Source organism: Peromyscus eremicus, chromosome 2, assembly GCF_949786415.1.
Source record: "Peromyscus eremicus chromosome 2, PerEre_H2_v1, whole genome shotgun sequence".
NCBI lineage: Eukaryota > Metazoa > Chordata > Mammalia > Rodentia > Cricetidae > Peromyscus > Peromyscus eremicus.
This window is the reverse complement of record NC_081417.1, coordinates 98,900,690-98,927,062: the sequence shown is the minus strand read 5'-3', so window position 1 is coordinate 98,927,062 and position 26,373 is coordinate 98,900,690. Positions and strand designations below refer to the sequence as shown.

The following is a 26,373-nucleotide window of genomic DNA, read 5'->3' as shown; positions in this document are numbered from 1 at the left end:
ACTGAGTTGTAGACAAGCCATAATTAATGGTACTGAATTATTAACATCCAAATTCTTTTTGAAATAAGATGAATGTCAGCCTCTCTTAATGATACTGTGATGTGGACAAATGTCACTGAATTTAATAGAGGTATCTGGTGCCTGAGGACAGTTACCTTCTCATTAGCCCTGTTGAGGTCTGCGATGAGGGCATCAACATTCTCCTGCAAGACTGCACAAAGCTCAGACCAAGAGAATTTATCCAGCATGCCTTCTGGTTGTTTTATGAGCACACAGCCTGCTACCAAGTGCTGATACAAGGTGTGAAGGAAGGTTAGCTTCTCCTGCAAGAAAAAAGGACTCGTTAACTCCTGAATGTAAACACCGTAGGAAGTAAAATACACAGTACAAGTAGGAAAGCATTTTTTTTTACTCTAGAAGGAAAATACTCAAGTTTCAGCTTTTATCATTTCGATGGCGTTTTTTCTCACATTCAGAACCAAGCATTAGATAAAATACTAATGTCCACTTTAAATTGCTTAGACTCCTTAGACTGGTACTCAAAACACAACTGTAATTAGATCCAGAAGACAGGGTCTGTGATCCTGCTTGCTACTGCTGAGATGTGAGCACCTGTTTAGGTTAAGTTTTAAAATCTATAACACAAGGTAGTTGGGTTAATTTTCTGTAAGAACCTTTCATTTAGAGTCAAAATAGTAAATCTATAATTTCCTACTTGTATTTTAAAAAACAGATGTTAAGTCATAAAATGGCATCAAGATAAGAGTGTTCTTCCACTCTAATGAAAGGCACGCTGTATCAGTGTCTGTACTTTACATGTCCACAATCACACAGCGTTCCTCCTCCCCCGAGATTCGACTCTACTCACCACTTATAGGAAATCTATCCCGACGCCCTTAGGCAAAGCACACAGTGATATGAAGGACAAGGAAGCAGGGCTCATTTGTTTTCCCCACTTAGAGGTTTATATTGTATTCGGCACACTGGGCATCTGTGGGTGTTTAAGTATTACAAAGTAGCAGAACAATTTAAAGTGGACAGGCTGCCCAAGACACATTTTCAAAACTGTCCAATTAGAAATATGTTTGAAAAGCCCTTTAAAAGCATATTGTCATTACAATCATTAACTATCCCCTGCTGAATGGCCTAAAGATATTTACTCTGCTCTAGAATCCAGTGTAACACTGACTCATCTTGAGCACACTTGGAGGATTTAGTTACTAAGATGACAAATTGCCCTCTTTATAGATATTTCATCTCAAAATAAGAAACTCAAAAGATGAAGTAATTGTGAAGCTGCAAAATGAACATTTTATGTGGATAAAATCAGTTCCCTCAAAATGTCTTAATATATCAGGAGGAGGAAAATAACTTGAAAGAAGAAAAACTGGGAGAAAAAATGGAAATTATAATATAGATTTTTTTTAAATATTAAATATATTAAAGACTTTGTTTTGTTATTGGAAATTGTAGCAACTGTTTTCCTGAACATTTCAAAGTAAATGACAGTAATTCACCTGTATACTATCTCACTTTTTCAAATACAGTAATTTAAAAATAAAATTAAGCAAATAAGTAAATATAGTTACACCAAAAAAAATTGGATCAAGAAATAAAAAACTGCTGGGTATGGTGGTATATGCCTTTTATCCCAGCACTTGGGAGGCAGAGGCAGGAGGATCTCTGTGACTCTGAGGCCAGCCTAGTCTACAGATGAATTCCAGGACAGCCAGGGTTCTATAGAGAAAGACTCTGTCTCAAAAAAAAAAAAGAAAGAAAAGAAAAAAGAAAGAGAGAGAGGGAGAGAGAAAGGGAGGGAGGGACAAAGGAAGAAAGAAAGAAAAGAAAAGGTAAAAACTGCTGATACAAATGTACTGTGCATTGTTCCTTTAAAAGAAGTTAAGAATGACTTCTACACTTTCAAGTGTTGTGATATGTACAAAAATCTGATTAAGTCCACCACCATACAAGTGTAAATTCAGGCACTAAAACCATCGTCCTCCACATCTTTACTGAGATCACAGCTCTGCTGGAAGAAGTTGTGTCGCCATGACGTCCTTTTTGCTCAGGCCGTGACAAACCAGGGATGGAAGTTATCCATTTGGTGTGAAAAGATTATCACTAGATCCAAAATCAGTTCACACATTGAACCTGGCCACAGCACTCTAGACACTGACTTCACAATGCAGTCAGGCTCCTGGTTCCCTTCACTTGAACCTCTCTGTCTGCTGTGTAGAACAATTCCAACCCCTTCATGTGGACACAATTGAAATCCCAGACTCCAAGACTGGAAAGAATGTTCCTTTCTACTCTCTTGGCATTGGAGTTTGTATTTGTTCAAATAATGAATCCAATATGCAGGAATTTAGATAAATGAATCCATCAAGTACAGGAGCTCTATACGCTAGAAGTAAAAGAAAACTAGAGACAAAACAGGCACATGCAGAATATGAAATTTTTGTCATGATATTTTAAGAATTAATCATTAATAGGACTTGAGAGACAATTCAGCAGTTAAGAGCACCGGCTGCTCTTGCAGAGGACCGGTGTCCAAGTCCCAGCATGCACGTGGCGGCTCACAACTGTCTGTAACTCCAGTTCTGACCTCTATGGGCACCAGGCATCCATGTGGTAGACAGACACACATGCAGGCAAGGCATCCATAAGCATAAAATAAAAACAAATAAATCTCAAAATAAGTTCAATATGTTACTAATAAATACAAATGGGTAGACAACTATCCAGACCATCCAACTTGTGGTTTTCATTTTGTGAAACTTTTCTTTTTTTTGGTTTTCATCAGTATATCATAATTATAAAGAAGAAGGATACTGCCCGGAGTTGATATTCCTGTTTTGTAATTAAGGAGATTGAGATGTGAGGTGACACACCTATATGGCTTGTCCATAGTCAGGCTCTGTGTAGAAAGAAAAAACAGGATCCAAGTCCAAACCTACGTGGTTAAAAAATATTCTTTCCATCAAGCCACACTGTAGAATTACTCTAATGAAAAATGATGTTTTTACTGGCAAACAGGCCAACCTTGACAAGACAGTAAGGACCATGGCAGAGTGAGATATGACAGATCCAAGCAGGGAAGAAAGTCGATGGCCCAAGTGACATAAGAGTCGAACGGGGTTACCTCTTCTTTTCTTTTTTTCACAAATTAGGACAAGGAGGTAGAACAGAGGTGGTGAGTCTGCAGCTATGAGGAGCATTTCAAAGTGTGACGCTCAGAACACTCTTTAAATTAAATCAAATATGAGGAACACCGGTCATCAATGCATGTAAGATACACAGCTGAGGACAATGGAAGGCCTTCCTGTCCCTGTGCACCTGGGGTGATACCTCAGTGTCCTTCTGAAAGGCCTGGGACACCTTCTGCAGCTCGCTCTCACACTGGGCTGCCCGCGCCTTCTCCTTCTCCCAGCAATGCAGGACGTTCTGCAGCTCCACCTTCAGCGTGCTTATGAGGGCCTCGCGGTCCGCACACTTGGTGCGGAGATGACTCAGCTCCTTATGACCCTCAGTCAGTTTGTCCTTAAGTTCCTGTCAGGAACACCAAGTAAAGAGACTCTAGGAATGGAGAGGTAAGGCGGCGCACACAAACGGCAAATATATGATGAGAACCTTCAAACTGGCAGGGGAAACGATCGCCACTTGCTTATGATGCTAAACACTTAGGGTATTTTACTGAATGTATTTTCTAAGTAGAATGTTTTCATTCAAAAATTAGAAAATCTGTAATGTTCAAGCACATACACTTTATTAAAACTGCTTATTCCAAAAAGTTATTTAAAGGAGTTTTCCTTTTAACTCATTATTTTAAAAAGGTAATTAAAAAAACAACTCTAATAACACTTAAGTAGCATGGAAAACTATAAATCTCTTTACATTTAATATAAGAACATTTACTCTCCAATGACAGTCCAAATACTAATAGAAATCTCAAGAAGGAGATGTAAAACTCTACAGTCTCCATTACAAATTCCGCTTCAACACCAACACTGAAATCCCAACGAAGACTGGGAAACTCAAATTTTGCAGCATTGTAGCTAAAACTAACACAGAAACTAAAATCAACTATTTGCTTGGACCTTGACCAACTGTGGTCTCAGCCCACTGGCCAGACATGATGGACTGAAAACAACAGCCCCCCCACCAATGACAAAACTGACTCTACAGACAGACAGACACGCTTATGCAGAATGTGTCTACTGCTTAGCTAAAGCAAGACAGTAAGGCTCAAAGCACTTCAGTCTGTAACACTACAATTATATCAGAGAAATGAGCTGTTCCTTTAACCAAAACAGTAGGATCAACAAAAAATGTTAATGTGCGTTCAAAAATACTTTAAAAATTGAAGCTTTATTTTTAGGTATCTCTAAAATAATCCCTTCGTGCGCTATCTGTCTCTTAACAAAGGGAAAAGGTAACTTAAGTTGCAATACCTTTATATTTTTAGTGTGCGACTCGATCTTCTGTTTGGTAGAATCGAGTTCATTGGATGTCTTTTCCTTGGCATCATTTATGCTGCTCAGCTGATGAAAGAAAAGGAGCTTTTTGACATTCTTCAAGAAGGAGTGACCCAAAAGCTAACTTTCAAATCTTGCTATGCAATTACTTAGGCATAAATATTTCAACAGTGATTGAGTCTCAGGCGCAACACTTATTTTGGCTAAAGGCTAGGCAGTTTCTGTCCCCAGCTCACCTGGCTGAAAAGAAAGCATTCAGTCTGAAAACGCCAGGGATGGTCTTATTGTGCTCACTATCTAGATAAAGGATTTTGTTCTTACTGTAAACATAACTTTATTCTCAAAATCCTGCTGGACCGAATGCCAGGAGCAGTGGGGTCTATAAGGAAAGAAGGGGGAGCAAGCAGGAGACTGTTTGGCTTTTCATCGAGAGGGCATCCACTGGTCGCTCACTCCATATGACAGCTTCGGGCCGTCACACAGTCCTACTGGGAAGGCGGTGGCAGGTCATCAGTTGGTCTTGCACTGCCTGTGATTTATTGTCTTTGACACTTCATTCTTCTTTCTGTCAGGCTGCTCTTTCTGCTTTCTTTGCGGCCACCCCCTTGGTCTCCCCACTGCTGTCTCTGGCACTGATTCACAACAAAGCACATTACTAAGCCAAAGCCTGCTGAGTCGACTTTTCAACTGTGCTGAGGATCATGTGACATTCATCCTCCCAAATAACAATTCGCTGTGGGTAATATGTTCCTAGTTACTCGGCAGCTTCCAGGCCTAGGCCTCAGAAGAACTTCAAAACTACTAACAATCTGGGTTGTCTTGTCTCTCTAGGAAAGACTTAGCAATGTCTGTTCTTCAAAGAATTTAATTATTTTAATGGTCACTTTTCCTTCTGAAAGTGTCTAAAGAACAGACTTATCCTTCTTTGTCTGTCCTGCATACCTAAAATAGGCCTCTACCAATACAGTACACAAAATGAATTTGCAGGCTTTGAATTACATAAAACAAAGAGATAAACTCTCAACCATGTGACTTCTCTATGGCCGTACAAAAATCTGTTGTTTTGCTAACTAACGTAATTACTACATATGCTAATTTGACAAGATATGACTAGACAAACTCTTCAATTTTTAAAGCATGAATTCATAAAATATTTTAATACCCAAGAAAATGATTAACTCACACATTAAACAATACAAATGAGATGACAAACAGAAGCATGGGCCTTTTTAATCTGCAAATTACAAGATTCCAGTCTACATCAAACAGACACTTGTTTTTAAGAACTTCTAACAACGCTTAACTCCCTTTAGAGCACAGAGATTAATTTCCCTTCTTTATTAAGATTTCCATGGTTTACAAACTCTTAAACTCTTGATGAAACCTAAATTTCTACTAGCTACACACAGATCATGAACACATTGACATTTAAATAGAGCACATTTCACTTAAATTATTTGCACAGACATGTTACATGGGCCAAGAAGTGACAGGGCCCTTTCACTGTGTGTCTGAGGAATTACAAAATGGGAGTGAGATACTACTTTAGGCCACACTTGAAGAAAAAATAGTGACAAGTGGTTTATTATTTCTGTATCTGTGAAGCTGTCAATTCAACATCCCCAATCTTTCTGACCTTTGTAACAAGCAAAGGCTGCATACTGGTACTGCCCGAAGGCCGTGTGTGGAGCCAAACAGTCCACGTGTTACCTCATTAGAAGCATCTTCCAGCTTGTTCTGGTAATCTGTCAAGGTCCGCCTCAAAGTCTCAAGGACAACAGAGAAGCTGGGAGGCTTATCTTTGTCCTTGTGGATGCCTGGAGAAAAATATGGGATGAAAACACACCCTTAAAGTCACATAGGCACAAAAGCTAAGCAAACAGTAACAGAGATGTTACAATTAGTAAGAAAGCCAAAAAGACATGCAACATTAAACAGAAATTTATTCTCCACGTGAATGGCTATACAGCCAAGTACTGATACTCTTTCTAAATAAATGGCCAAATTAAAGCTCACAACATATTAAGTTCAAATTTATTTCTATCTTATCAAGACACTTATCTTCTCCCATATCTCCTAAGCAACATCAGGGTTTATATGTACCTACTACCCAACAATTAAATCATCTATCCTAGTATTGTTTAGAGGAATTACATATACTTACTTTCTGTGTTTCTGATCAGTCAGGCATTTTATAATAAGATATTTTCTTTTTTTTTTTTCTTTTTTTTTTTTTTTGGTTTTTCAAGACAGGGTTTCTCTGTGTAGCTTTGCGCCTTTCCTGGAGCTCACTTGGTAGCCCAGGCTGGCCTCGAACTCACAGATATCTGCCTGGCTCTGCCTCCCAAGTGCTGGGATTAAAGGTGTGCACCACCAACGCCCGGCTAAGATATTTTCTTAAACAATAACTTCTGAACCAAGAATATATCATTTTCTATTATGCTTAGAAATACTCTTTAGTACCTACATTTTTCAAATTGAAATTTGAAATAAACAATAAAAATGCCACTAGCCACATAGCCCACATCATATTTTGAATAAAATCCTGATGGCTGATATTCATTATAAAAATATGAATATTTCCATAATATACCCTCAAACTACTTTAATGTAGTTGTGACATAAGTCAAATTAATGGGGCCAATCAAGGTTACATGGTCAAGTATAATTCCAAACATTATGCCAAAAGAATGAAAAGTTGAGTTTCAAATACTGCATTAAGCTGATTTTTATTTTCTTTAAATTTTAAAAAACAAATATCAAATTCAGTTTGAAAATATTTATGTGGAACTAGAGAGATGGCTCAGAGGTTAAGAGCACTGACTGCTCTTCCAGAGGTCATGAGTTCAGTTCCCAGCAACCACATGGTGGCTCACAATCATCTGTAACGAGATCTGGTACCCTCTTCTGGCCTGCAGTCATACATGCTATATACATAATAAATAAATAAATCTTTTTAAAAAAGAAAATATTTATGCAAAAAGTATTTTTCATGTCCTCTTATAATTTCTCTCCATTATATTCTATAATCCAAATACTTTACTATATAAAAAACATTTTCAGTAAAGAAAAATTTTTAAAGAAGCATTTGTGAGCTGGGCATGGTGCACATGCCTTTAATCCCAGCACTCAGGAGACAGGTAGACAGATTTCTGTGAGTTGGAGGCCAGCCCAGTCTACAAAGTGAGTTCTAGACTAGCCAGGACTAAATAGTGAATGAAGCCTTGTCTCTAAAAACAAAAAATAAATAAAATAAGCATTTGAAAGGCGTGTTTTATGGTTCATTTGTTCACACAACTAATTAACTGAATTACCACTATGTATTAATTTTGGGCATTAGACATGCAGGAGTAAGGTCAGTGTAGCATCCGCTCATACAATATGAACAGTGTAATAAGGAAGAGGCAGTGAATACACAATAATATGACATCATTCATGCATTTTTCAAGTATTCAAAGGCTGGAACTCAGGGGACAGGACAGAAGACAGGAGTAAAAAAAAGATGAGGAGAAAGTTCTCCATCAATAATAAATCAACTGTATATATCTCAGAATATTGTTGATATTTATGGCTTAATTTAGAGAAAATATTGATAAAATCAAGACATTTATCAAGGTATATTTAAATAATATCCTAAGTATAGATACAAGTTAGATTTTCTTAAATAAAACTAAAATATTCAACTAAAATCCAAAAGCAATATGAAAGCAATTCTTATTCTAAACAGAAAAAACACACAAGCTCTGAGCCCAATGGCAGAGGAAATGACTCTGCTAGGAGCCATCTGAGTTGGAAAGATGATTCATTACAATTCTCCCCAACATAATACTTTTGTTAATTATTTGGGAATTTTGTACAATGCACTCCAATCACACTCAATTCCCATTCCTCCCAAGTCTCCCCTCCCACCCTTGCACACCACCACCACCCCAAAAAAAGAAAAAAGAAAATACACCAAGTCTAATGTGGGTTGCCCATATGCTCCTTGGAGCATGGTCGAACTCCTAGTGGCCAGCCCACTGAAGAGAACTGAGTCCTTCCCCACCGCCTGCCAGAAGCCATCAACTGTGGAGAGCTGCCCTTCAGCATCTTTACCACAGTGTTTAAGGACTCTCTTCACCAGCCTCACATCGAGACTTCTCTTTTTCTCAGAGAGTGGGGAAGAGGTTGTCACCGCAGCCTTCAATCTCTCTCACTCTCAGTTAGGAGTCTGCAGTCATGTATGCCACTCCAAAAGACGTCTCCCTGACCGGAGCAGGTAGCAGCATAGATCATGGACATCAATGCAGCCGCTGGCAGCAACATGGACCACAGACACCAACATGGCCTCCGGTGGCAGCCATGACTGACAATCTTACTGAATATATACTTTTTAAAACTGCTCTCTTAAACAAGATTAAAAATTGTATGATTTTGCCACCACACAATGTAAGCTGTAAATAAGTCATTCAAAACCAGCCAGAAAATCTGCTAGTTTTTAGTAAGAGAACTTACTCTCAGAAATTCAGAAGAATACATCATCAGAATATGAACATTTACAGGTCAATATGCCCTCTCCTTACTGACTTATGCATATATTTATATATTACATAAAATTCAATTTTCTTGCCTAAAAAATGTTCATACAATAAAGTTTCCTTGAAGTATAAATTATTCTGTATTTTCCTACCAATATCTATTACAAAGTGAACAACTATCCTTAACATGACAAAACACTTATAAGAAAAGAAGATGAAGGGGAAGGGAAGGTGGAAGAGAAGAGGGGAGGGGAGGAATGGGGAGAGGAGGGGAGGGGGATGGAGGGGTAGGGAGGTCCCCAGGAAAAAGGATCTTACTGACTGAACTGATCTAACCAAGAATTCTAATCACTGCACCATGGCCGAAAACTTAATATACAAGTAAAACTGTTCAATCAGAGGTTTAAAAACCCACAAGGAGCAATAAAGAAAAAATATTAGAACAGTGGTAATAATTGGCTTTTTCAGAAGTTAAATTCAAAATAAAAAAATAGCTACATCAAGTAAAATTACTGAGTAAATTTTATACATACATATAAACAAAGAAAAATTAAGTACTTCTTACAAATTAGTTATTTGTCCATACTGACTTGATATTCATGATTAGTTTTGTAAGTAAGAAAAATAAGTTTAAGAACACTGTGAATAACTTAATACCAGCTTTTATAGTAACACACAACAAATATGCACTTAAAAAATAAACAAATAAATGGCTACATCAGTAATACTTCAATACTATTTCAATTCAAAGTAACCTGGCTTTCTCTCTTCCTCTCCCAGTGCATGTCTCTCCACACAGAAGCTAACCTAGGCTTTCATGTTCTGTTCTATGGTGTAAACCAGTGACCGCTCCTAAGTTTCTGATGTGACTGCATGAGAATGTGCTGCTCACTGAGATATGCTTGGGGGCTGGGGAGCAGCCTGGTGAAGCATCAGATGGAGTTAACTGAAACAAGGAAGATGGAGCCACTTTGGGACATTTCATTATCTAGAAGAAGTGGACACCAGTTTGTTGGTCAACAGAGCAGGAGCTTACAGAGGTCAAGGGAGCCCAGCTTTGGCTAAGGTTTCTAGGATCTGCGGTACCTGAACCCACCTTATAATTACCTCCTTCCTTTAGAATATGGAGCTGGAGAAGACAAAGGGAACAGCAGGGTAATGTCCATCCTGGACTTGGGATGGTTTTATAGATGATAGCCAAGTGGGAAAAGTCAGGTGGGAGTTACTAGAACTTGTATCTACTAAAATATAAATGAAAAATGATACTATGTTTGGGGTGCGGGAATGTCAAAATCAGTGCCTACAGAAAACCTGGAAAATAAAGTAGTGGTTTCTGACACATCAGCATTCAACTGGTATATCTGAACTGGCACAGGATACCAGCAGATCTGAGGAAACAGCACGAGCTGGTATGAGCACAAAGTGACGCCCATTTGTGCAGCTGCAGTGAGGTATGGTTTTAGTGTTAGTGTCAGAGTGTGCTGTGGAAGAAAACGGCCCCCAAAGGGAGTTGCAAGATTAGTAGGTGTGGCCTTGTTGGAGGAAGTGTGTCACTGTGAGGACAGGCTTTGAGGTCTCTTTTGCTCAAGCTTCCCTCAGTGTGACCCTCAGTTTACTTCCTGCTGCCTACAAGATGTAGCACTCTCAGTTCCAGCACCACATCTGCCAGTAAGCCATCATGCTCCCCATCCTGATGATAGTGGAATGAACCTCAGAAACTGTAAGTGAGCCACCCCAATTAAATGTTTTCATTGTAAGAGTTAACATGGTCATGGTATCTCTTCACAGAAATAGAAAACCTTAACTAAGACACTAAGTAACAGATTTCCTGGCAGCTAGAATTAAGTAACTCATTCTCTCTCTCCACTACAGGCAACCAAAACCAATTTCTTTAAGCTGGCAGGAAAATAATAAATCTTCATTTCTCTACCTTAGAAATACATCATTTCTAGCTCTGTATCATAACCTCGTCTATAAAAATACTGACCAACTTTCTATCCAAGAAGGTACCCTACACACTGCTTAATTTTTACTAAGTCAGTAGTTCTGATTAGTCTGGTAAGCAAAGAGGAAACTTTTAGGATTTTGGAGCAAAGCAGTCCATTGTAGCTGGAAGGTTTCTCCAGTTCCAACTTTCTCCAGTCCCAAGTTCCTCCGGTCCCACCCGGCTCTGCGGACCCTCAGCTTCTTATAAAATAATCATTCAGAGGCTTAATATTATTTGCAATTGTATGGCCTATGGCAGGCTTCTTGCTAGCTAGCTCTTATAACTTAGCCCATTTCTATTAATCTGTGTTTTGCCAAGTGTTCTGTGGCTTGCTGGTCTCCTCACATGTTCTTCTTTGGGCGGCAGGCTGGTGTCCCTCTGCCTCTCCTTTCTCTTCCTGTCTATCTGCTTGGATTTCTGTCTGCCTCTAAACTGCCTTGCCATAGGCCAAGGCAGCTTTATTTGTCAACCAATCAGAGCAACACATTCACAGCATACAGAAAGACATCCCACAGCAGTCCATTCTCTAAAGATAGCTATCCTCCTCTTAAGAGGTGACTTTGGACTTGCTACTAGTCAGCAGATAATAAAGGCATGGCCATCAAAGTGCCATGTGACCTGGCAGGACCATACTAAAACAGTTGGTGACTGCTTCAACAACCTATAAATTTCACTTGGTCATCAAGTGAAAGTGGTACATACAAGACTTGGCTTAGCCCCATCCTGAAAGCCTAAATTAGTTTCATGAGCAAGTATACAGACCCTACAGATTGTATTATTATTATTATTATTATTATTATTATTATTATTATTATTACTATTATTATTATGTCTACTCTTTCCTAAACATACCACACCCTGGATGCTTAGAAAGTTCCCCTTTCCAGACGGCTAATGGGGGTAAAATGAACTTCAAATGTGTTTTTGGTATGTTATGCTGACACCACTCAAAAATAGACAGCTACAAGGGCACTAGAACCCCACTCAAGAATGGCTCTGAAAGATAATAATGTAAGAAGTGTTCAATATGGGGAGAACATCTGGTAGATGCTTGACTATTGTTTTTCCTACAGTAAGAGGCCAGAGATATAAAAATATGTCCATTTATGAGCAGTATCTAAAAATTTATCTGAATAGTCAGAGACTAGAAAAGAACATAAACAAAAATTGTTAACAGGGTTGCAAAGGAAGAGTATGTGGACAGCCTTCTCCAAATAGGCCACGTACCCAGCTCAACTTCAGTAGCAAACAGTCTTAAGAATCACAAAGACAAAATGAAGCATTCTATGGATATAAGCTTTCATCTTTCCCCTGATACCCATGTCCATACTCATTTGAACAAAAAAGTCATGGCAGCAAGAATGGAGGTCATCACCTACCTCATCAATATGCACTTCAATTCACCTAGGCTCACTGGATTACAATCCCTACTGAGTACCAAGCTGTCAACAGCAAAGACAAACAGTGGGTCTATCACAGAACATCATTCATTGAGAAAATCAGCCAACTACCAGGTGACAACATAATTATGTTGAAGTATTTCCACCATGAAATGGACAGTGCTTTATTCTTACTAAGATACATATGTATGAATTTTCCTTCTCTTACTATAATGTTTCTGTTTTAGGGTTTCTATTACTATGAAGAGACACCATGACCATGGCAACTCATATAAAGAAAAACATTTAATGGGGGTGGCTTATGGTTTAGAGGTTCAGTCCATTATCATCATTGTAGGACATGGCAGCGTGCAGGCAGATATGGTGCTGGAGAGATAGCTGAGAGGCCTACATCTTGTGCAGGCAACAGAAAACGGTCTGTCTTACTGAGTGTAGCTTGAGCATAGGAGACCTTAAAGCCCGCCTCCACAGTGACACACTTCCTCCAACAAGGCCACACCTCTCATTAGTGCCACTCCCTTTGGGGGCTATTTCTTTCAAACCACTACAATCACTATCTATAAATTTACAAAATGTGGATGGGTGGGTAGAAAGGAGGTGGAAGGGGAGGGAACGGGAGGAGAGGAGGGAGGGCAAACTGTGGTTAGTATGTAAAATATATAGATGATAGGCAGATAGATAGATAAATATAAATAAAGAATTTACAAAACACCTTACTCACTACAATGTATTCCAAACAGCATTACTTCAAACCCAGAGAACTCACTTCATAATGTAAGATATGAGGAAATAGTTGGTTTTCATAGAATTCACTGTTCTCAGTATTTGCTATAACTCTGAAGTATTTGGCACACACACACAAAAAAACTGGTCAAAAGGTGTTTTGAAAACTCATGGTGTCAAGCAGATGGCAGCAGTTTCTGTATGGTGTTAATACCTTCCAGGAAGCAGTACACTCTGAACCAGCAATCAGTACATGGTGTTGCTTCTCTTACTGTCAGGATCCATGGGTCCTGAGATCAAATGTTAGAAATGACAGTGGCTCACCTCACTATTACTCTTCATGAGGCAAGAGTGAAGGATCCAGCTGGGTGATGGTGACACACACCTTTAATACCAGCACTTGGGAGGCAGAGGCAGGCAAATCTCTGAGGCCAGCCTGGTCTACAGATCAAGTTCCAGAACAGCCATGGCTATACAGAAAACCTATCTAGAAAAAAAAAAAATAAGAGTGAAGAATCTGTTTCCCTTCCCAGACTGCAGGCTTGGCTGCTTTAATTCTTAATTCTCAAGAAAGAATGTTTACAGAATGAAATAGAGCAATGGTTCCATAAACATTGCTAATCATACTGCCACCTAGTCCCCATGAAGTTTAAAAAAACAAAGAATAGAGAGTTCTTTCTGTACCAAAGAAGCTGGTATTTCTTATCAAGGGGAAATTAGTAGTAAGAAGGAGTATATCTAATACACAGAAAACCTACTACTACATTCATATGTTATAAGTGTTAATGCAGCCAGGCTTGGTAGCACATGCCTTTAATTCCATCACTTGGGAGAAGTAAGCAGATCTCTGTACGTGGAAGGCCAAATTGGCCTACATGGAGTTTCAGGCCAGCCAGAAGCACACATTGAGACTGAAGCTCAAAACACAAAGAGTTGATCAATGGGGGAGGGAAATGATAAGATACTGGAGATGGGACTAGAGTAAGAGAAGGTGGAGAAAATATTCCACCTGAGTCCAAAAGTAGCACTGGCCTCATTTATTTCTCTGTTGCTGAGTAAACACTAGACCAAAAGCTTTTGGGGACGAAAGGGTTTATTTCAGCTTACAACTTCCAGGGTGCTCTCCATCACTGAGAGAAGTCAGAATAGGAACTCAACCCAAGAGCCTGGAGGCAGAACCTGAAGCAGAGGCCATGGAGGAGCACTGTTTATTGGTTTGTTCCCCATGGCTTGCTCAACTTGCTATTTTATATCACTCACCAGCACAAGCATCCATTCAGCAGAAAGCCATCTTCCTCCCCTGAAGCTTATTTAGATCCCCACTTCACAAACCGGGAGGTACAATGGTGAACAAAATACCTACCATCAAGGAGACAATGCAAATGAGGAGTTGACTGAACTCTTCATTCTGTTTCTGTTGTTCTCTGTGTCGAGTGTGTATTGGAGCCGTGTGTGTGTGTGTGTGTGTGTGTGTGTGTGTGTGTGTGTGTGTGTATGTGTGTGTTAACTGATTCATTTATTCACATAATGTGGGCTAAATATTTATCTGGTTTCCAGTACTACTGTATGTCTTCAATTTTTCTATACATTCCATATGCATAAAACTAGGGTCATTTATTGGCAAGTGTTACTTTAAATACAATTGTTTTAAAAATCATAAAGAACCACATGATTGTTTTAGAAAACATAAATAAGCAGAGTCATGCTTAATATTTAGAATTTTTAATTGTGGAAATAATTCTTTTATGTACTATAAGCACTATGAGTATATATTATAAGTATATAGTACATAAGTATATATTTCTTTTTTTTATGTTGGCACCTATAGTCTTTTTTTTTTAATTTTTATTTTGCAATACAATTCAGTTCTACATATCAGCCACAGATTCCCTTGTTCTCCCCCCCTCCCGCCCCCCTTACCTTCCCCCCAGCCCGCCCCCCATTCCCATCTCCTCCAGGGCAAAGCCTTCCCTGCAGACTGAGATCAACCTGGTGGACTCAGTCCAGGTAGGTCCAGTCCCCTCCTCCCAGGCCGAGCCAAGGGACCCTGCATAGGCCCCAGGTTTCAAACAGCCGACTCATGCAATGAGCACAGGACCCAGTGCCAGTGCCTGGATGCCTCCCAAACAGATCAAGCCAATCAACTGTCTCACCTACTCAGAGGGCCTGATCCAGTTGGTGACCCCTCAGCCATTGGTTCATATTTCATGTGTTTCCGTTCGTTTGGCTATTTTGTCTGTGCTTTATCCAACCTTGGTCTCAACAATTCTCGCTCATATAAACCCTCCTCATTCTCGCTAATTGGACTCCCAGAGATCCACCCGGGGCCTAGTCATGGATCTCTGCATCCAGATCCCTCAGTAGTTGGATGAGGTTTCTAGCACGACAATTAGGGTGTTTGGCCATCCCATCACCAGAGTAGGTCAGTTCGGACTATCTCTCGACCATTGCCAGCAGTCTGTTGTGGGGGTATCTTTGTGGATTTCTGTGGGCCTCTCTAGCATACATAAGTATATATTCTATTAGTATATATAAGTATATATACTATATTTATCCATACTCTAAGTACTATAAGCTCTATAATTTAAAAGTTAAAAGGAACCAAAGTAAACAAAAATCAAGATGGAATAAAAAATGACTCACTGTAACTGAATATAATCTACATCTACAGAAAAGGAACAAAAAAGGGAGAACAATAGTGTATTTTAAAACGACAATGAACAAGAATCAAGGTTCATTCCTGTGAAAGTCTATGACGTTTAGGTACAACTATTGTACTAGTTACTCCTCTGTTGTAACAAAAGCAATGTAAGGAGGAAAGGGTTTACTCTGGCTTAAGGCAGAGGCCATCGTACCTGAGAAGGAATGGCAGTAGTCTAGGAAAGCATGGCAGTATGACAGTATGACAGTGTAAGCAGGAAGCTGGCTGATCACGTTTTCATCCAACCAGGAAACAGAGAGAACAGGAAGTGGGGCTAGACTTTAAAGTCCCAAAGCCTGCCCCAGTGATGCACTTCCTCCAGCAAAGCTCTACCACCTACACGTGACGTGACCTCTCTAAACAGCACCACCAAGTTCTCAAATGCATGAGCCTCTGGGGACATTTCTATTCAAATCACTACAACTGTGAAGTAAAAATGGTGAGAAGTGGTAACTAAAAAAGAAGTCACAGAAATCCAAAGAGAAAAAGACAAGAGTGTAGGAGACTGTTGGGAAGGAAGAGCAATTATTAGAGTCGAATACCCTACACTTACTTTACTGTAACTAGTCATTACCTCTAACATACTGTGAAGAGATGGGGCCAGAAAAATGGCTTCTATATTTGACCTTTAACCAAGGTACAAGTGTCTGAAACAAAATATTCTGACATTTATGGGCATTCTTCACATTTGGGAAAGTTAATAACATATGTTGTCATATATTTCTATAATACATTTCATGTAGTTAACACAGATTTGATATATTACAAAATGTTGAGTACTCTTAGGGAAGTCACTCCATAGAACTTCATGAATTAAATCTATGAGACTATGAATGACTGAGAATTTGGTTTGTAATCCTCAAGGAAAGTGGGAGAATGCATGAGAAAAAACACCAGCGAACAGCATGAATGGGAACCAGAGTGCTGCTCCTGTAGCCACCCTCAGTCTCTGTAACCCGGGAATCTCTGGCTACAGCACATCTCACAGTGTTTACAAAATAATCAAAATTCTAAAATGACACTAAGTCTGGAAACTATTCTTATATGAAAGAAGTCAAGGAAGAAAAAAATAAAAAGTCCAATTTGTTTTCTTGATTCCTAAAAGCACTCCTTCAGACTGCCCAATCAGTCTGGCATTCATATGCCTAAAAGCACCCAACTCTGTGGCTATTTATGTGAATGTGGTTTGTGTATCACATGACTGCAGTGCCAGTGGAGGCCACCAGAGGGCATCAGATCCCCCAGAACTAGCTCTCCAAACTGCTGTACACTGCCATGTGGGTGTCAAGAATCAAACCCAGGTCCTCTGGAAGAGCAGCCAGTGCTCTTAACCACAAAGCCATGTCTCTAGTCCCCCACACATACACCCATGACTATTATTTTCATGGGTTCTTTAGTCTTTCCAAGTAGAAGAAAACGTAATATTTCTACAGTATTTCAAAGTATTTCCTCAAAGAAAGCCTTCAGGAAAAGTCTACCACACTGAGGATTGAAGGCTGAACCACAAGGAAAATCTCGTGAAGTGACAGTCACATTCCAACGTCTGCCAGATTTAGAGCACAGCACACACTGTATTAGAAGAAACGTTGTATTTGAGGCAGAAGACTGCATGGGCTCAAAGCAGAAATGACCCTCCCCCAACCCTTCATCCTCACCAGGGGGAAGCAAGCAAGATTTAAGCAGTACTAGTTCAGTATCAATAGCAGGTAGAAAGTAGAGCAGAAACAAATGTTCCTGATTACGCAGAGGGAACCTTCCTTGTCTAACAAAGTAAGCAATCATGGAGAAATTTCTATGATGCATCAAGAACTGTGCAACTCCACTCAAGGGAAAATCTTCCCAGTGACTATTTGCCAAAGGCTCCTAGAGACTATGATTTAGAGAGACTTCATAACTACACTGATAACTACAGAAATTAAAATGATAAACAGAGCCAGCCATGGTGGCTCACACCTTTAATCCCAGCACTTGGAAGGCAGGCAGATCTCCATGAGGTTCAAGGCCAGCCCGGTCTACATAGCAAGTTCCAAGCCATCCAGGGCTACTCAGTGAGACCTTGCCTCAAAACAACAACAAAAGTAAAACAGACTTCAACATTCTCTTAATCATTTATGTTTTATTCACAGTCATTAGTTTTTGAGTGACTACTTTGTGCCACGCACTGCCCTATAGTGAATAAGAGACAACTTAGATACAGTAAGAAATCGCTAATAGTGTGTCAGGAATGTGTGGCAATAATAGGAGCTCTGGCACAAAAAAGTTCAGCAGAAAAGGGGGAGTGGTGGTGGGACAGAACACGGGACTACGCAGAGTGAGGGGTTAAACAGACACTAGAATATGGGCTTGAGAACAGTAGGAGAGTACGCAGATATACTCCCCCAAAACCAAAGTAATAACAAAAACTCTCCATCTAAAAGAATGCCCTCATGAAGACTGCTAAGGCAAGAGAATGCTTGGGGTGTTCACGAGCTAGTGCGAAGCTGGATGATCCGAACCCGAGCAGGTACATTAGTAGCAAGTGAGGTCAGTGGGTAAGAAAGGATGGAGCTGGTCATGGCTAGCACCTTGACTTCTGCAGGAAATGCAAAGCCTGGGCAGTTTAGAGCAAAGGAAATCCACACTGTAACAAGTTTTTGTTGTTATCTTCTGGCCCTATGGAGGAATACCTGACTGTGAGTTCAGGTTATACAATGATTTGTTGTGTGTTCACACTGTGAAGTGACTCTCACAATCACGTTAATTAACACAGCCATCATTACGTATAACGACTATTTTGTGGACGGAGTGGGGGCAGTGAGGACACTTAAGATCGAATCTCTTCACAAATTTCAAATATACAATGGGTTATTATTGACCCGACGTATGAGGCTTTAGATTAAAAGCCCCAAAACTGTCTCGTCATTTCAGGGAAAGTTTAGGGCTTGGGTCTCTCACTCATCTCCCTGTCAGTCAAGAAAGCAGACTGAAAAGGACGGATGGAAGCACAGAGATTAGTGCCTGGTCAGAGAGGTGTCGGAGATCTTGGGGGATGAGCTGGAACGCCACACTGATGAGAAAATAGAGGTAATCCGACGTGTACAGAAACTCCTGAGCATCCCTGGACTAGCTCAACCATGATCATTTGCTACCTGAAGACAAACTCAGGGTTACACTCACTTCAGAGCACTTCCTAACATACACAACCACAAAGCTAAAACACCGGGCAACTACTGTCAGTTCTCGACTAAGATCAAGTCATGAAAATAATTTTCAATCATTTCATTTTAATTTTTCTATTTATTATTCATGTGGGGGGACAGGCACAGGCCACAACACATATGTGGAGATCACAGGATGGCTGGGAGCATCTTCCTCCAGTGTGGACTTCAGGGATCGAACTCAGGTCTCAGGCTTCTGAAGCAAGCACTTCTTACCTGCTGAGCCATCTCACCAGCCCAATCATTTCACTTGAAAGAGCAAGTTTTAAACAAATCATGTAACCTCACCTCTACATCTCAACTACGGATTACTTTTCCTGAAATCCAGGGAGAAGCAGGGCATGGACTGAGTTTAAAGGTACAGAGAGGTGAGAAAGTAGGCAGAACCACTGCCTACTTACAGTGACAACCGGGGACTCTGGGAACTCTTCCCAGGCTAACCGGTTACAATTTGTTATATGCTCTAAGAATGTGCCACCATCCCAAGGTGAGAGAAGATGCTTTGATTTGAATAGACAACGATTCATATACCTAAAGACATATATACACAGTTTTTAGGGATGTAACATATATGTCCTCAAAATAGTATAGGATATATTTAATGGGTCATATTCTCTATAAAACATTAAACAATTGAATTACTTAATATTTGACAGCAACACTGAGAACAGCTCAGTATCTAATAAGCAACTACTTCATTTTAATGCTAGACATTTAAATTAAAAAAAACTGCCAGGTGGTGGTAGCACACACCTTTAATCACAGCACTTGGGAGGCAAAAGCAGGTGGATCTCTATGAGTTTGAGGCCAGTCTGGTCTACAGAGATAGATCCAGGACAGCCAAGACTACACAGAGAAAACCTGTTTCAAAAAAAAAGCAGACTAACTAAAAAAATAAATAACAGCAATCCAACCTGGACTAGTATAAGCAGAAACAGAATCCATAATAATAATAATAATAATAATAATAATAATAATAATAATAATAATAATAATACAGGGATAAAACAAATCCCAAATAGGTATGTGAGTCAGAGGGAAATGCACCCTCACAGCAGTTCACCAGAAGATAATCTATCAAAGAGATTATGAACAGAAATGGAGGCAAGCATGACATTTACCATGACAGACCATAAAGACAAGCTGAAAACCAACACTACATCTAAGCCTAAAGGGTCAAGTGGAAGGCGTACTGTCACCACAGCCTATCAAGAGCCCAGCCTATGAAACGGGGGCTATCTGGTACAAGGCGCAGCCACTGAAAGGAGCCGCTACTTCCTGGGTGCTCCAGAGCAGAAGGTGAGAAGAACTACTATCCTGACTTCTCCCACCACCCTCTTAAATTCCCTATTGGTACCTACTGTCCAAACTTAGTAAGAAGCCAGGCAGCAAAGGTGCCCAAATGATGGAATTCAGCCTCACACAGCACAATCAAAACATGCACCAGAAGAGAATGGATCCACAAAGACAAAAGAGCAACTAACCATCACAAACTACTCAAACAGCAATGTCTCCATACCAGATCATCAGTCGAGTACACGGTCCCCATCTGGCAGCACATCTCCTAAATGTATAGTGTATTCATGTACATAGAAACTTCAGGTTTAAGAACATAGTTACTGGGGCCAGCCAGATAGCTCAGCAAGTAAAAGCACCTGCCACCAAACCTAAGGATCTGAGTTCTATCCCAGGGACCCACATGGTAAAAAGAGAAGTAAAAATCTCACAATTTGTCCTCTGACTTCCACTGACACACTGTGGTGTGTGTGCGTACGCTGTACACATACAATGCACAACAACTTCAATTCTTTTAAGATTGATTTATTTTATTTGTGTAAGTCTATTTCTGTACGTGTGGAAATGGAGTTATGGACATTTGTTAGTCATCATGTGGGTGCTGGGAACTGAACCTAGGGCCTCTGGAAAAGTAGCCAGGGCTCTCAGTCTCTGGGCCATCTCTCTAACCCCCATAATTACTTTATTTTAAATCACTACTAAAATATAAGAACGAAAAGTTATATGTGAACTTAATAAAATCACAGCTAAAAACATGAAATATAAAAGCAGGCTGAAAAAGTAGCAACAGCGCAGACTGAATGTCTAATAGTTCACCAGCTGAGGGACCCGCAGGTCACAAGTTAAAGCACAGGCCAAGGACAACAAACTTCCCTAAAATTCCGTTTCCTAAAGAACTCCCTTCCCAAACCACTTCTGATTGCCTTAAACGTACATATGTATGGGAACTTAATGTTATGTCCTTTTTTAAAGACTATAATCACATCATAACAATAACTAGACAAACTGGGACAAAAGAAAACAGGTAGGGAAGTAAAAGTTTCAAGTTAAAGCTACTGTAAGCACTCATGATGCAAAACTACAAAAAATTAAGAAAGTAATTGTAAACAGAGGTTATTAGCTAGATCCAAAAGTATTTCTACCTAATATTATTAGTTCTTAATTATGTTAACGTGGATTAATACTAAACCAAAAATATTTTAGCTGAGCACTGTTATCTCCAAAGCACATATATGTACATGTGAGAACTGGCTCAGAAAGCAACAGTACAGAGCACGTACTGCTACAGCCTGTGTCCTACATAACCTTTTGAATGCATGACCTTTAAGTTGCTGAAGGTTGCCGCGGAACTTGGCTCAGTTTGATGGAAACATCTGTTCCCCTTGCAGGTATACTGTAAGGACTCTTCTCTCAGTTGGATTCAGAACACAGCACGTGAGCCCTTGTCTGTCCAACCACACAGACTTCCACACTTGTAAATCAAGTTCTGAGAGGCCAACAGCAGGGTCCACACTCCGTCACCCTTTCCCAGCCAGCTAGGCCAACTGACTGCTGTGAGAACCGCTCTTGTCATGTCATCCAATCAAAGCATGTTGAGATGAGGGACTAGAAGAGGCATCTGCAGAATTCCCAAACTGCAGTGACTTTGGAACATTGACAGATGCATCTGTCATCTTATACCTTCAACTAACCTGATGGCCACTGGGCTGACACAGTAAAGCTGTCCAAGACCGATTCCAATTCTTTCACGTTATTTTCACATGTCTCTACTAGGAAGGCCTGGTGCTTCTTAGCCTTTTAATTAAGGGGAAAAAGCATACATAATAAGGTTACATATTGTAGTAGCTGCATATTTTATTGTGAATTTATATAGCATCATTAAGTCTCAACAAGGTATTAATTGCCCAGTTCAAATCCATTACTAATAAACTCTGTCTTTTCATATTTTTACTCGGCCAAATGTGCAACTGTACAAAGTCTAGGATAATAATTCACTGAAGACTTAGTGCCTCACACTTCTTAAGTACTTTGTAAGCTGGGCTGTGGAGGCGCACGCCTTTAATCACAGCACTCCAGAGGCAGAGGCAGGAGAATCTCTGTGAGTATGAGGCCAACTTGGACAACAAACCAAGTTCCAGGATAGCCAAGGCTGTTAACACAGAGAAACCCTGTCTCAGGAAGAATTGAAAAAAAAATACTTTGTATATAACAAACCTTTCTATCCTTAAAATAATGCTATGGCAAAAGATAAGAATTTCATGACAATAAAACTGAAGCAAGAGGCTATAAAGATGGTTTCCTGGGGAAAGCATCACCACACAAGCATGAGTAAGATCCCGAGAACCCATGCAGAAGCCAGGTATGACGGCACACACCCGTGACCTCAGCACTGGAGAAGCAGAGACAGGGAGATCCAAGGAACTCACGGTTAGCTAGTCTAGACAAACCCGGAAGCTTCTGGTTCACTAAGAGACCATCTCGAAAGATAAGATGGAGAGCAGTAAAGGATCTCACCCAATGTTGACCTTTGACCTCCACCTGCATGAGCATGGGTGAGTGTGCACATATACATGCATGCACACACACACACATACTCCACACAGAGAAAATGAATAAATAAATACTATTTTTAAACTGAGACAGAAAATTGAAAGAGTATGTTTTTTAAACCCTGCTTGCAGTCACATGGCAAGCTGTCAGAAGACAGTCAAGAGTAAATGCAGTCAAGACCAATAAACCTAACGCAGAAGTCAAGTGATGGCATTAGCAGTGAAAGGGGAATGCTAGATACAGTGTAGGAAAGTTCCTTAGTAGGTAGAACAGCCAGGCCTTAGGACACCACACTAGGTTACACGGTACTCAGTAGACTCCTCCAATAAAAACAGGAGTCAAGATTAAGTCTAAGGATTCAAACTAACAGAAGTGGGTGGATTTCAGTGCTTGGTGGGAATAATGGAGGTCAAGGCCATTTACACTGCGGCTGTTCTATGACTGTCTTGCTTGTTTGCTTGCATACTTGCTCACTGTTAGCAGAGAGAGTGAAGAATTCACTGCTTGTTCGAATTCCACAAAGGAGACAAGAGTCATCCCTAGCACCAGCATGATGCCTGGTAAGTAACAGATCTTACAGGAATACGTGAAAATGAGCAGAGAGCGAGTAATGGAGGGAAATGGGAGAGGCAGCTGAACACATTACTGCAAAGCCAGGGTAAGTCTGGGAATCATTTACAGGCACTGTCTGAAAGTCGCCCTTAGAGCGTTCGATGGAAAGGGAGAAGTGCCCAGGACAGCCTTCAGGAGCCGCGGCCTCTCTACCAACTAAACAGAACAAAAGAAAAGGGAAAACTAGAGAGCACAATATCATGAAAAGAATGTTTCAAGGAGAATTGTCAATTATGTTCAATGCCACAAAAGGCCAAGCAAAATGAGGACTAAGAAGTGTCCACTGGGCACGGAGGTCATTACCAACTTTAAAGAAACGTCTTTAGCTCCAGAACAGCTGTAACCCAGACTGAAACAGGTTGGAGAAGGGATAAGCCGGATTTTTTTTTCTGGTCAAGTATAAGATGAATAAATGGAAACAGAAACTTCGGAAATCCCTTCCGTGGTAAGAAGGGAGGGAGAAAAAGAAAAACAGTTGCAAAGGAGAGGGGTCCAAGAGGAGTTGGGGTTTTTTAATGTAAGGAAACGTAAGCTTATTTAAAAGCTGATAAGGTCACTACTAGTTAAAGAATGCTTATGAATGCAGAGCACGCAGGATAGACAGGACAGACTCACAGACTCAGAACACAGAAACCCTCTGCTCCACAAGGAACTGTTCCAAGGCTCCAGAGGCTGCCTGAGAGCAGACAGCACTGACCAAATGTCTACTATATTTTCTGTACATGCACACCTATGAGATGGCTTGTTTGTAAATCAGGCACAGCAAGAGGTTTGTAATAATAACTAAAATAGAACAGTTATAATAATAGGTACTGTTACAAAAATCATACCAATAGGCCCCTCTTTCTCTCAAATATCTTATTCTGCCTTCATTTTTTACTTAAAGGGTTGCAGTCTGAAGCTTTTTGTAGTCTCTCTTGTGCTTTGGGAAACTATTACATGAAGTAAGGGTTACCTGAGCACAAGAGTGTGATATTAGGATGAATCACCTGGTCACTGGGAATGCTACTAATGATTAACAGGCAGCTAGTATAGATAGCATGGTTGCCCTGTTGTGTCCAGGATAACAGTGTGAGAAATCATCACACCACTCAGATGACTTCTTTCAAACTTGGGAATTCTTCATTTCTAGAAGTTCCCATTTTATATTTTTGAACTATAGTCAGTCTCAGATAACCAAAACCACTAACCACAGCTAAGAGGGAACTACTGAGGGTTAGGGATGTATAGTACATGCCTGGTGTGCTCAAGGTCCTGGGTTCAATCCACAACATCATAATAACTGGGTCAGAGGCTACTGTATATGACAAGTAATGATTCCGTATTCAGGGATTTGCTCAATGACCACTTCAGAAAAGCGGTCTTCAAATCCCTGACTATGTCAACTTCCTTGACCACAGTCTTCACAGCACCTATCTCAATAACACTCTGTTTTCATTTGAGTGGTTCTATTTTCAATGTGAATAGCTCAAAGAAGCCTCATTAAGAGAGGATTTTTTTTGTCCTCACCAATATATACTTAGCACCAAGATGGTACCTAGTATCTAAAATAAGTATCTGATGTGATCAACTGGCCTCTTTTGCATGGCACAGGAAGAACCCTAAGTTATAGTGTTTGTTGGACTTATACTTCAAGGATAAAAAGTAAAATTCTTTTTTTTTTGTCCTGATAAAACTTCTATTTGCTGGTATTGTGCTGAGAATTTTGCCCTCTATATCAAAAGGACACTGAATGCAGCTTTCCTGTATCTGTGCCTGCTTTGTTGCAGACAGGTATCACTGACCACAGAACGAAACGTGAAGTGTTTTCTCCATGGTTTCTTAACAAATCTGTATGAATTCTTCTTAAATGGTTAGGATTTACCAATAAAGCAATCTAGCCTGTGCTTTTCCTTTTAGGAATTTTTTCTAGTTAAAAATTTAAACATCTTACTTGATTTTCTATCATTTTTAAAGTTATTTTGGTAATTTCTATCTTCCCAGAAAATTACCTATTTTAACTAAATTGTCTAACTCATTATCAAACAGATGTTCAGGGTATTATAACTTTTTATTTATTTATATTTTCTCTGTGGTTTAATAATTTGATCTCTTTTATTTCCTTGATGACTCTATCCAACTCTTGTTAATTTAGCTATATTTTCAAATACCAACTATTGGTTGAGTTCCTCTTTTTTTTTTTCTTTTCTTTTTTTTTTTTTTTTTTTTTTTTGGTCTTTTGAGACAATATTTCTCTGTGTAGTCCTGGCTGTCCTGGAACTCACTCTGTGGACAAGGCTGGCCTTGAACTCAGAGGTCTGCCTGCCTCCACCTCTCGAGTGCTGAATTAAAGGCATGGATTTCCTCTACTTTTAATCTCTTTTTCTTTCCTTTCCTTTTCTCTTTGTTTCTTTCTCTATTGGTCTGAGGTTTTGTTCAAGTCTCTAGAGTAGGATGTTAGGTTCCTGATTTGAGAGTATTTCTTCTTGAACATCCCTCTTAAGCACACTACCATCCTATAAAGTTTGGTATGTTTTCAAAGTATTTTCTAATCCCTTTGTGATTTCTTTTTAACCTACTAGCTACTTGGAGTGTGTTCACTAATATTCTCATATTTGCTAATTTCCCCATACTGTCTTCTATTATTGATTTCTAATTTAATTCTATTATATTCAGAGGCTTTATATAATTTTTCCTTTATTTTTTTTCTTTAGGCAGTACTAGGAATTGAACCTAGGGCTTGTACATGCTAGGTAAGCTTTCTATCACTAGCTATATCCTCAGACCATGCTGTATATTCTTAATCCTTTAAAATTTATTGGCTTTTCACATAGCCTAGACTATAGCCTGTGCACAAAACTTTCATTTGTACTTGAAGAGTGTGCTGTACCACTGATGGATGTGTTTCCACAGATATTTGTAAGGTCAAGTTTGTT

General features: G+C 39.7%; 1 protein-coding gene across 4 annotated transcripts in view; it reads right to left on the bottom strand.

Moving 5' to 3' along the window:
• Ccdc171 (coiled-coil domain containing 171) overlaps positions 1–26,373 on the bottom strand; it is a 257,585-nt gene that overhangs the window by 151,374 nt on the left and 79,838 nt on the right. For all 4 annotated transcript variants that reach the window (XM_059254493.1, XM_059254492.1, XM_059254495.1 and 1 more), the window contains 5 exons: positions 21,988–22,090; positions 6,186–6,292; positions 4,452–4,541; positions 3,349–3,549; positions 156–323 (listed from right to left, as the gene is read on the bottom strand). In XM_059254493.1, coding sequence (XP_059110476.1) covers positions 156–323; positions 3,349–3,549; positions 4,452–4,541; positions 6,186–6,292; positions 21,988–22,090 — 669 coding nt within the window. The remainder of the gene's footprint in view (positions 1–155; positions 324–3,348; positions 3,550–4,451; positions 4,542–6,185; positions 6,293–21,987; positions 22,091–26,373) is intronic.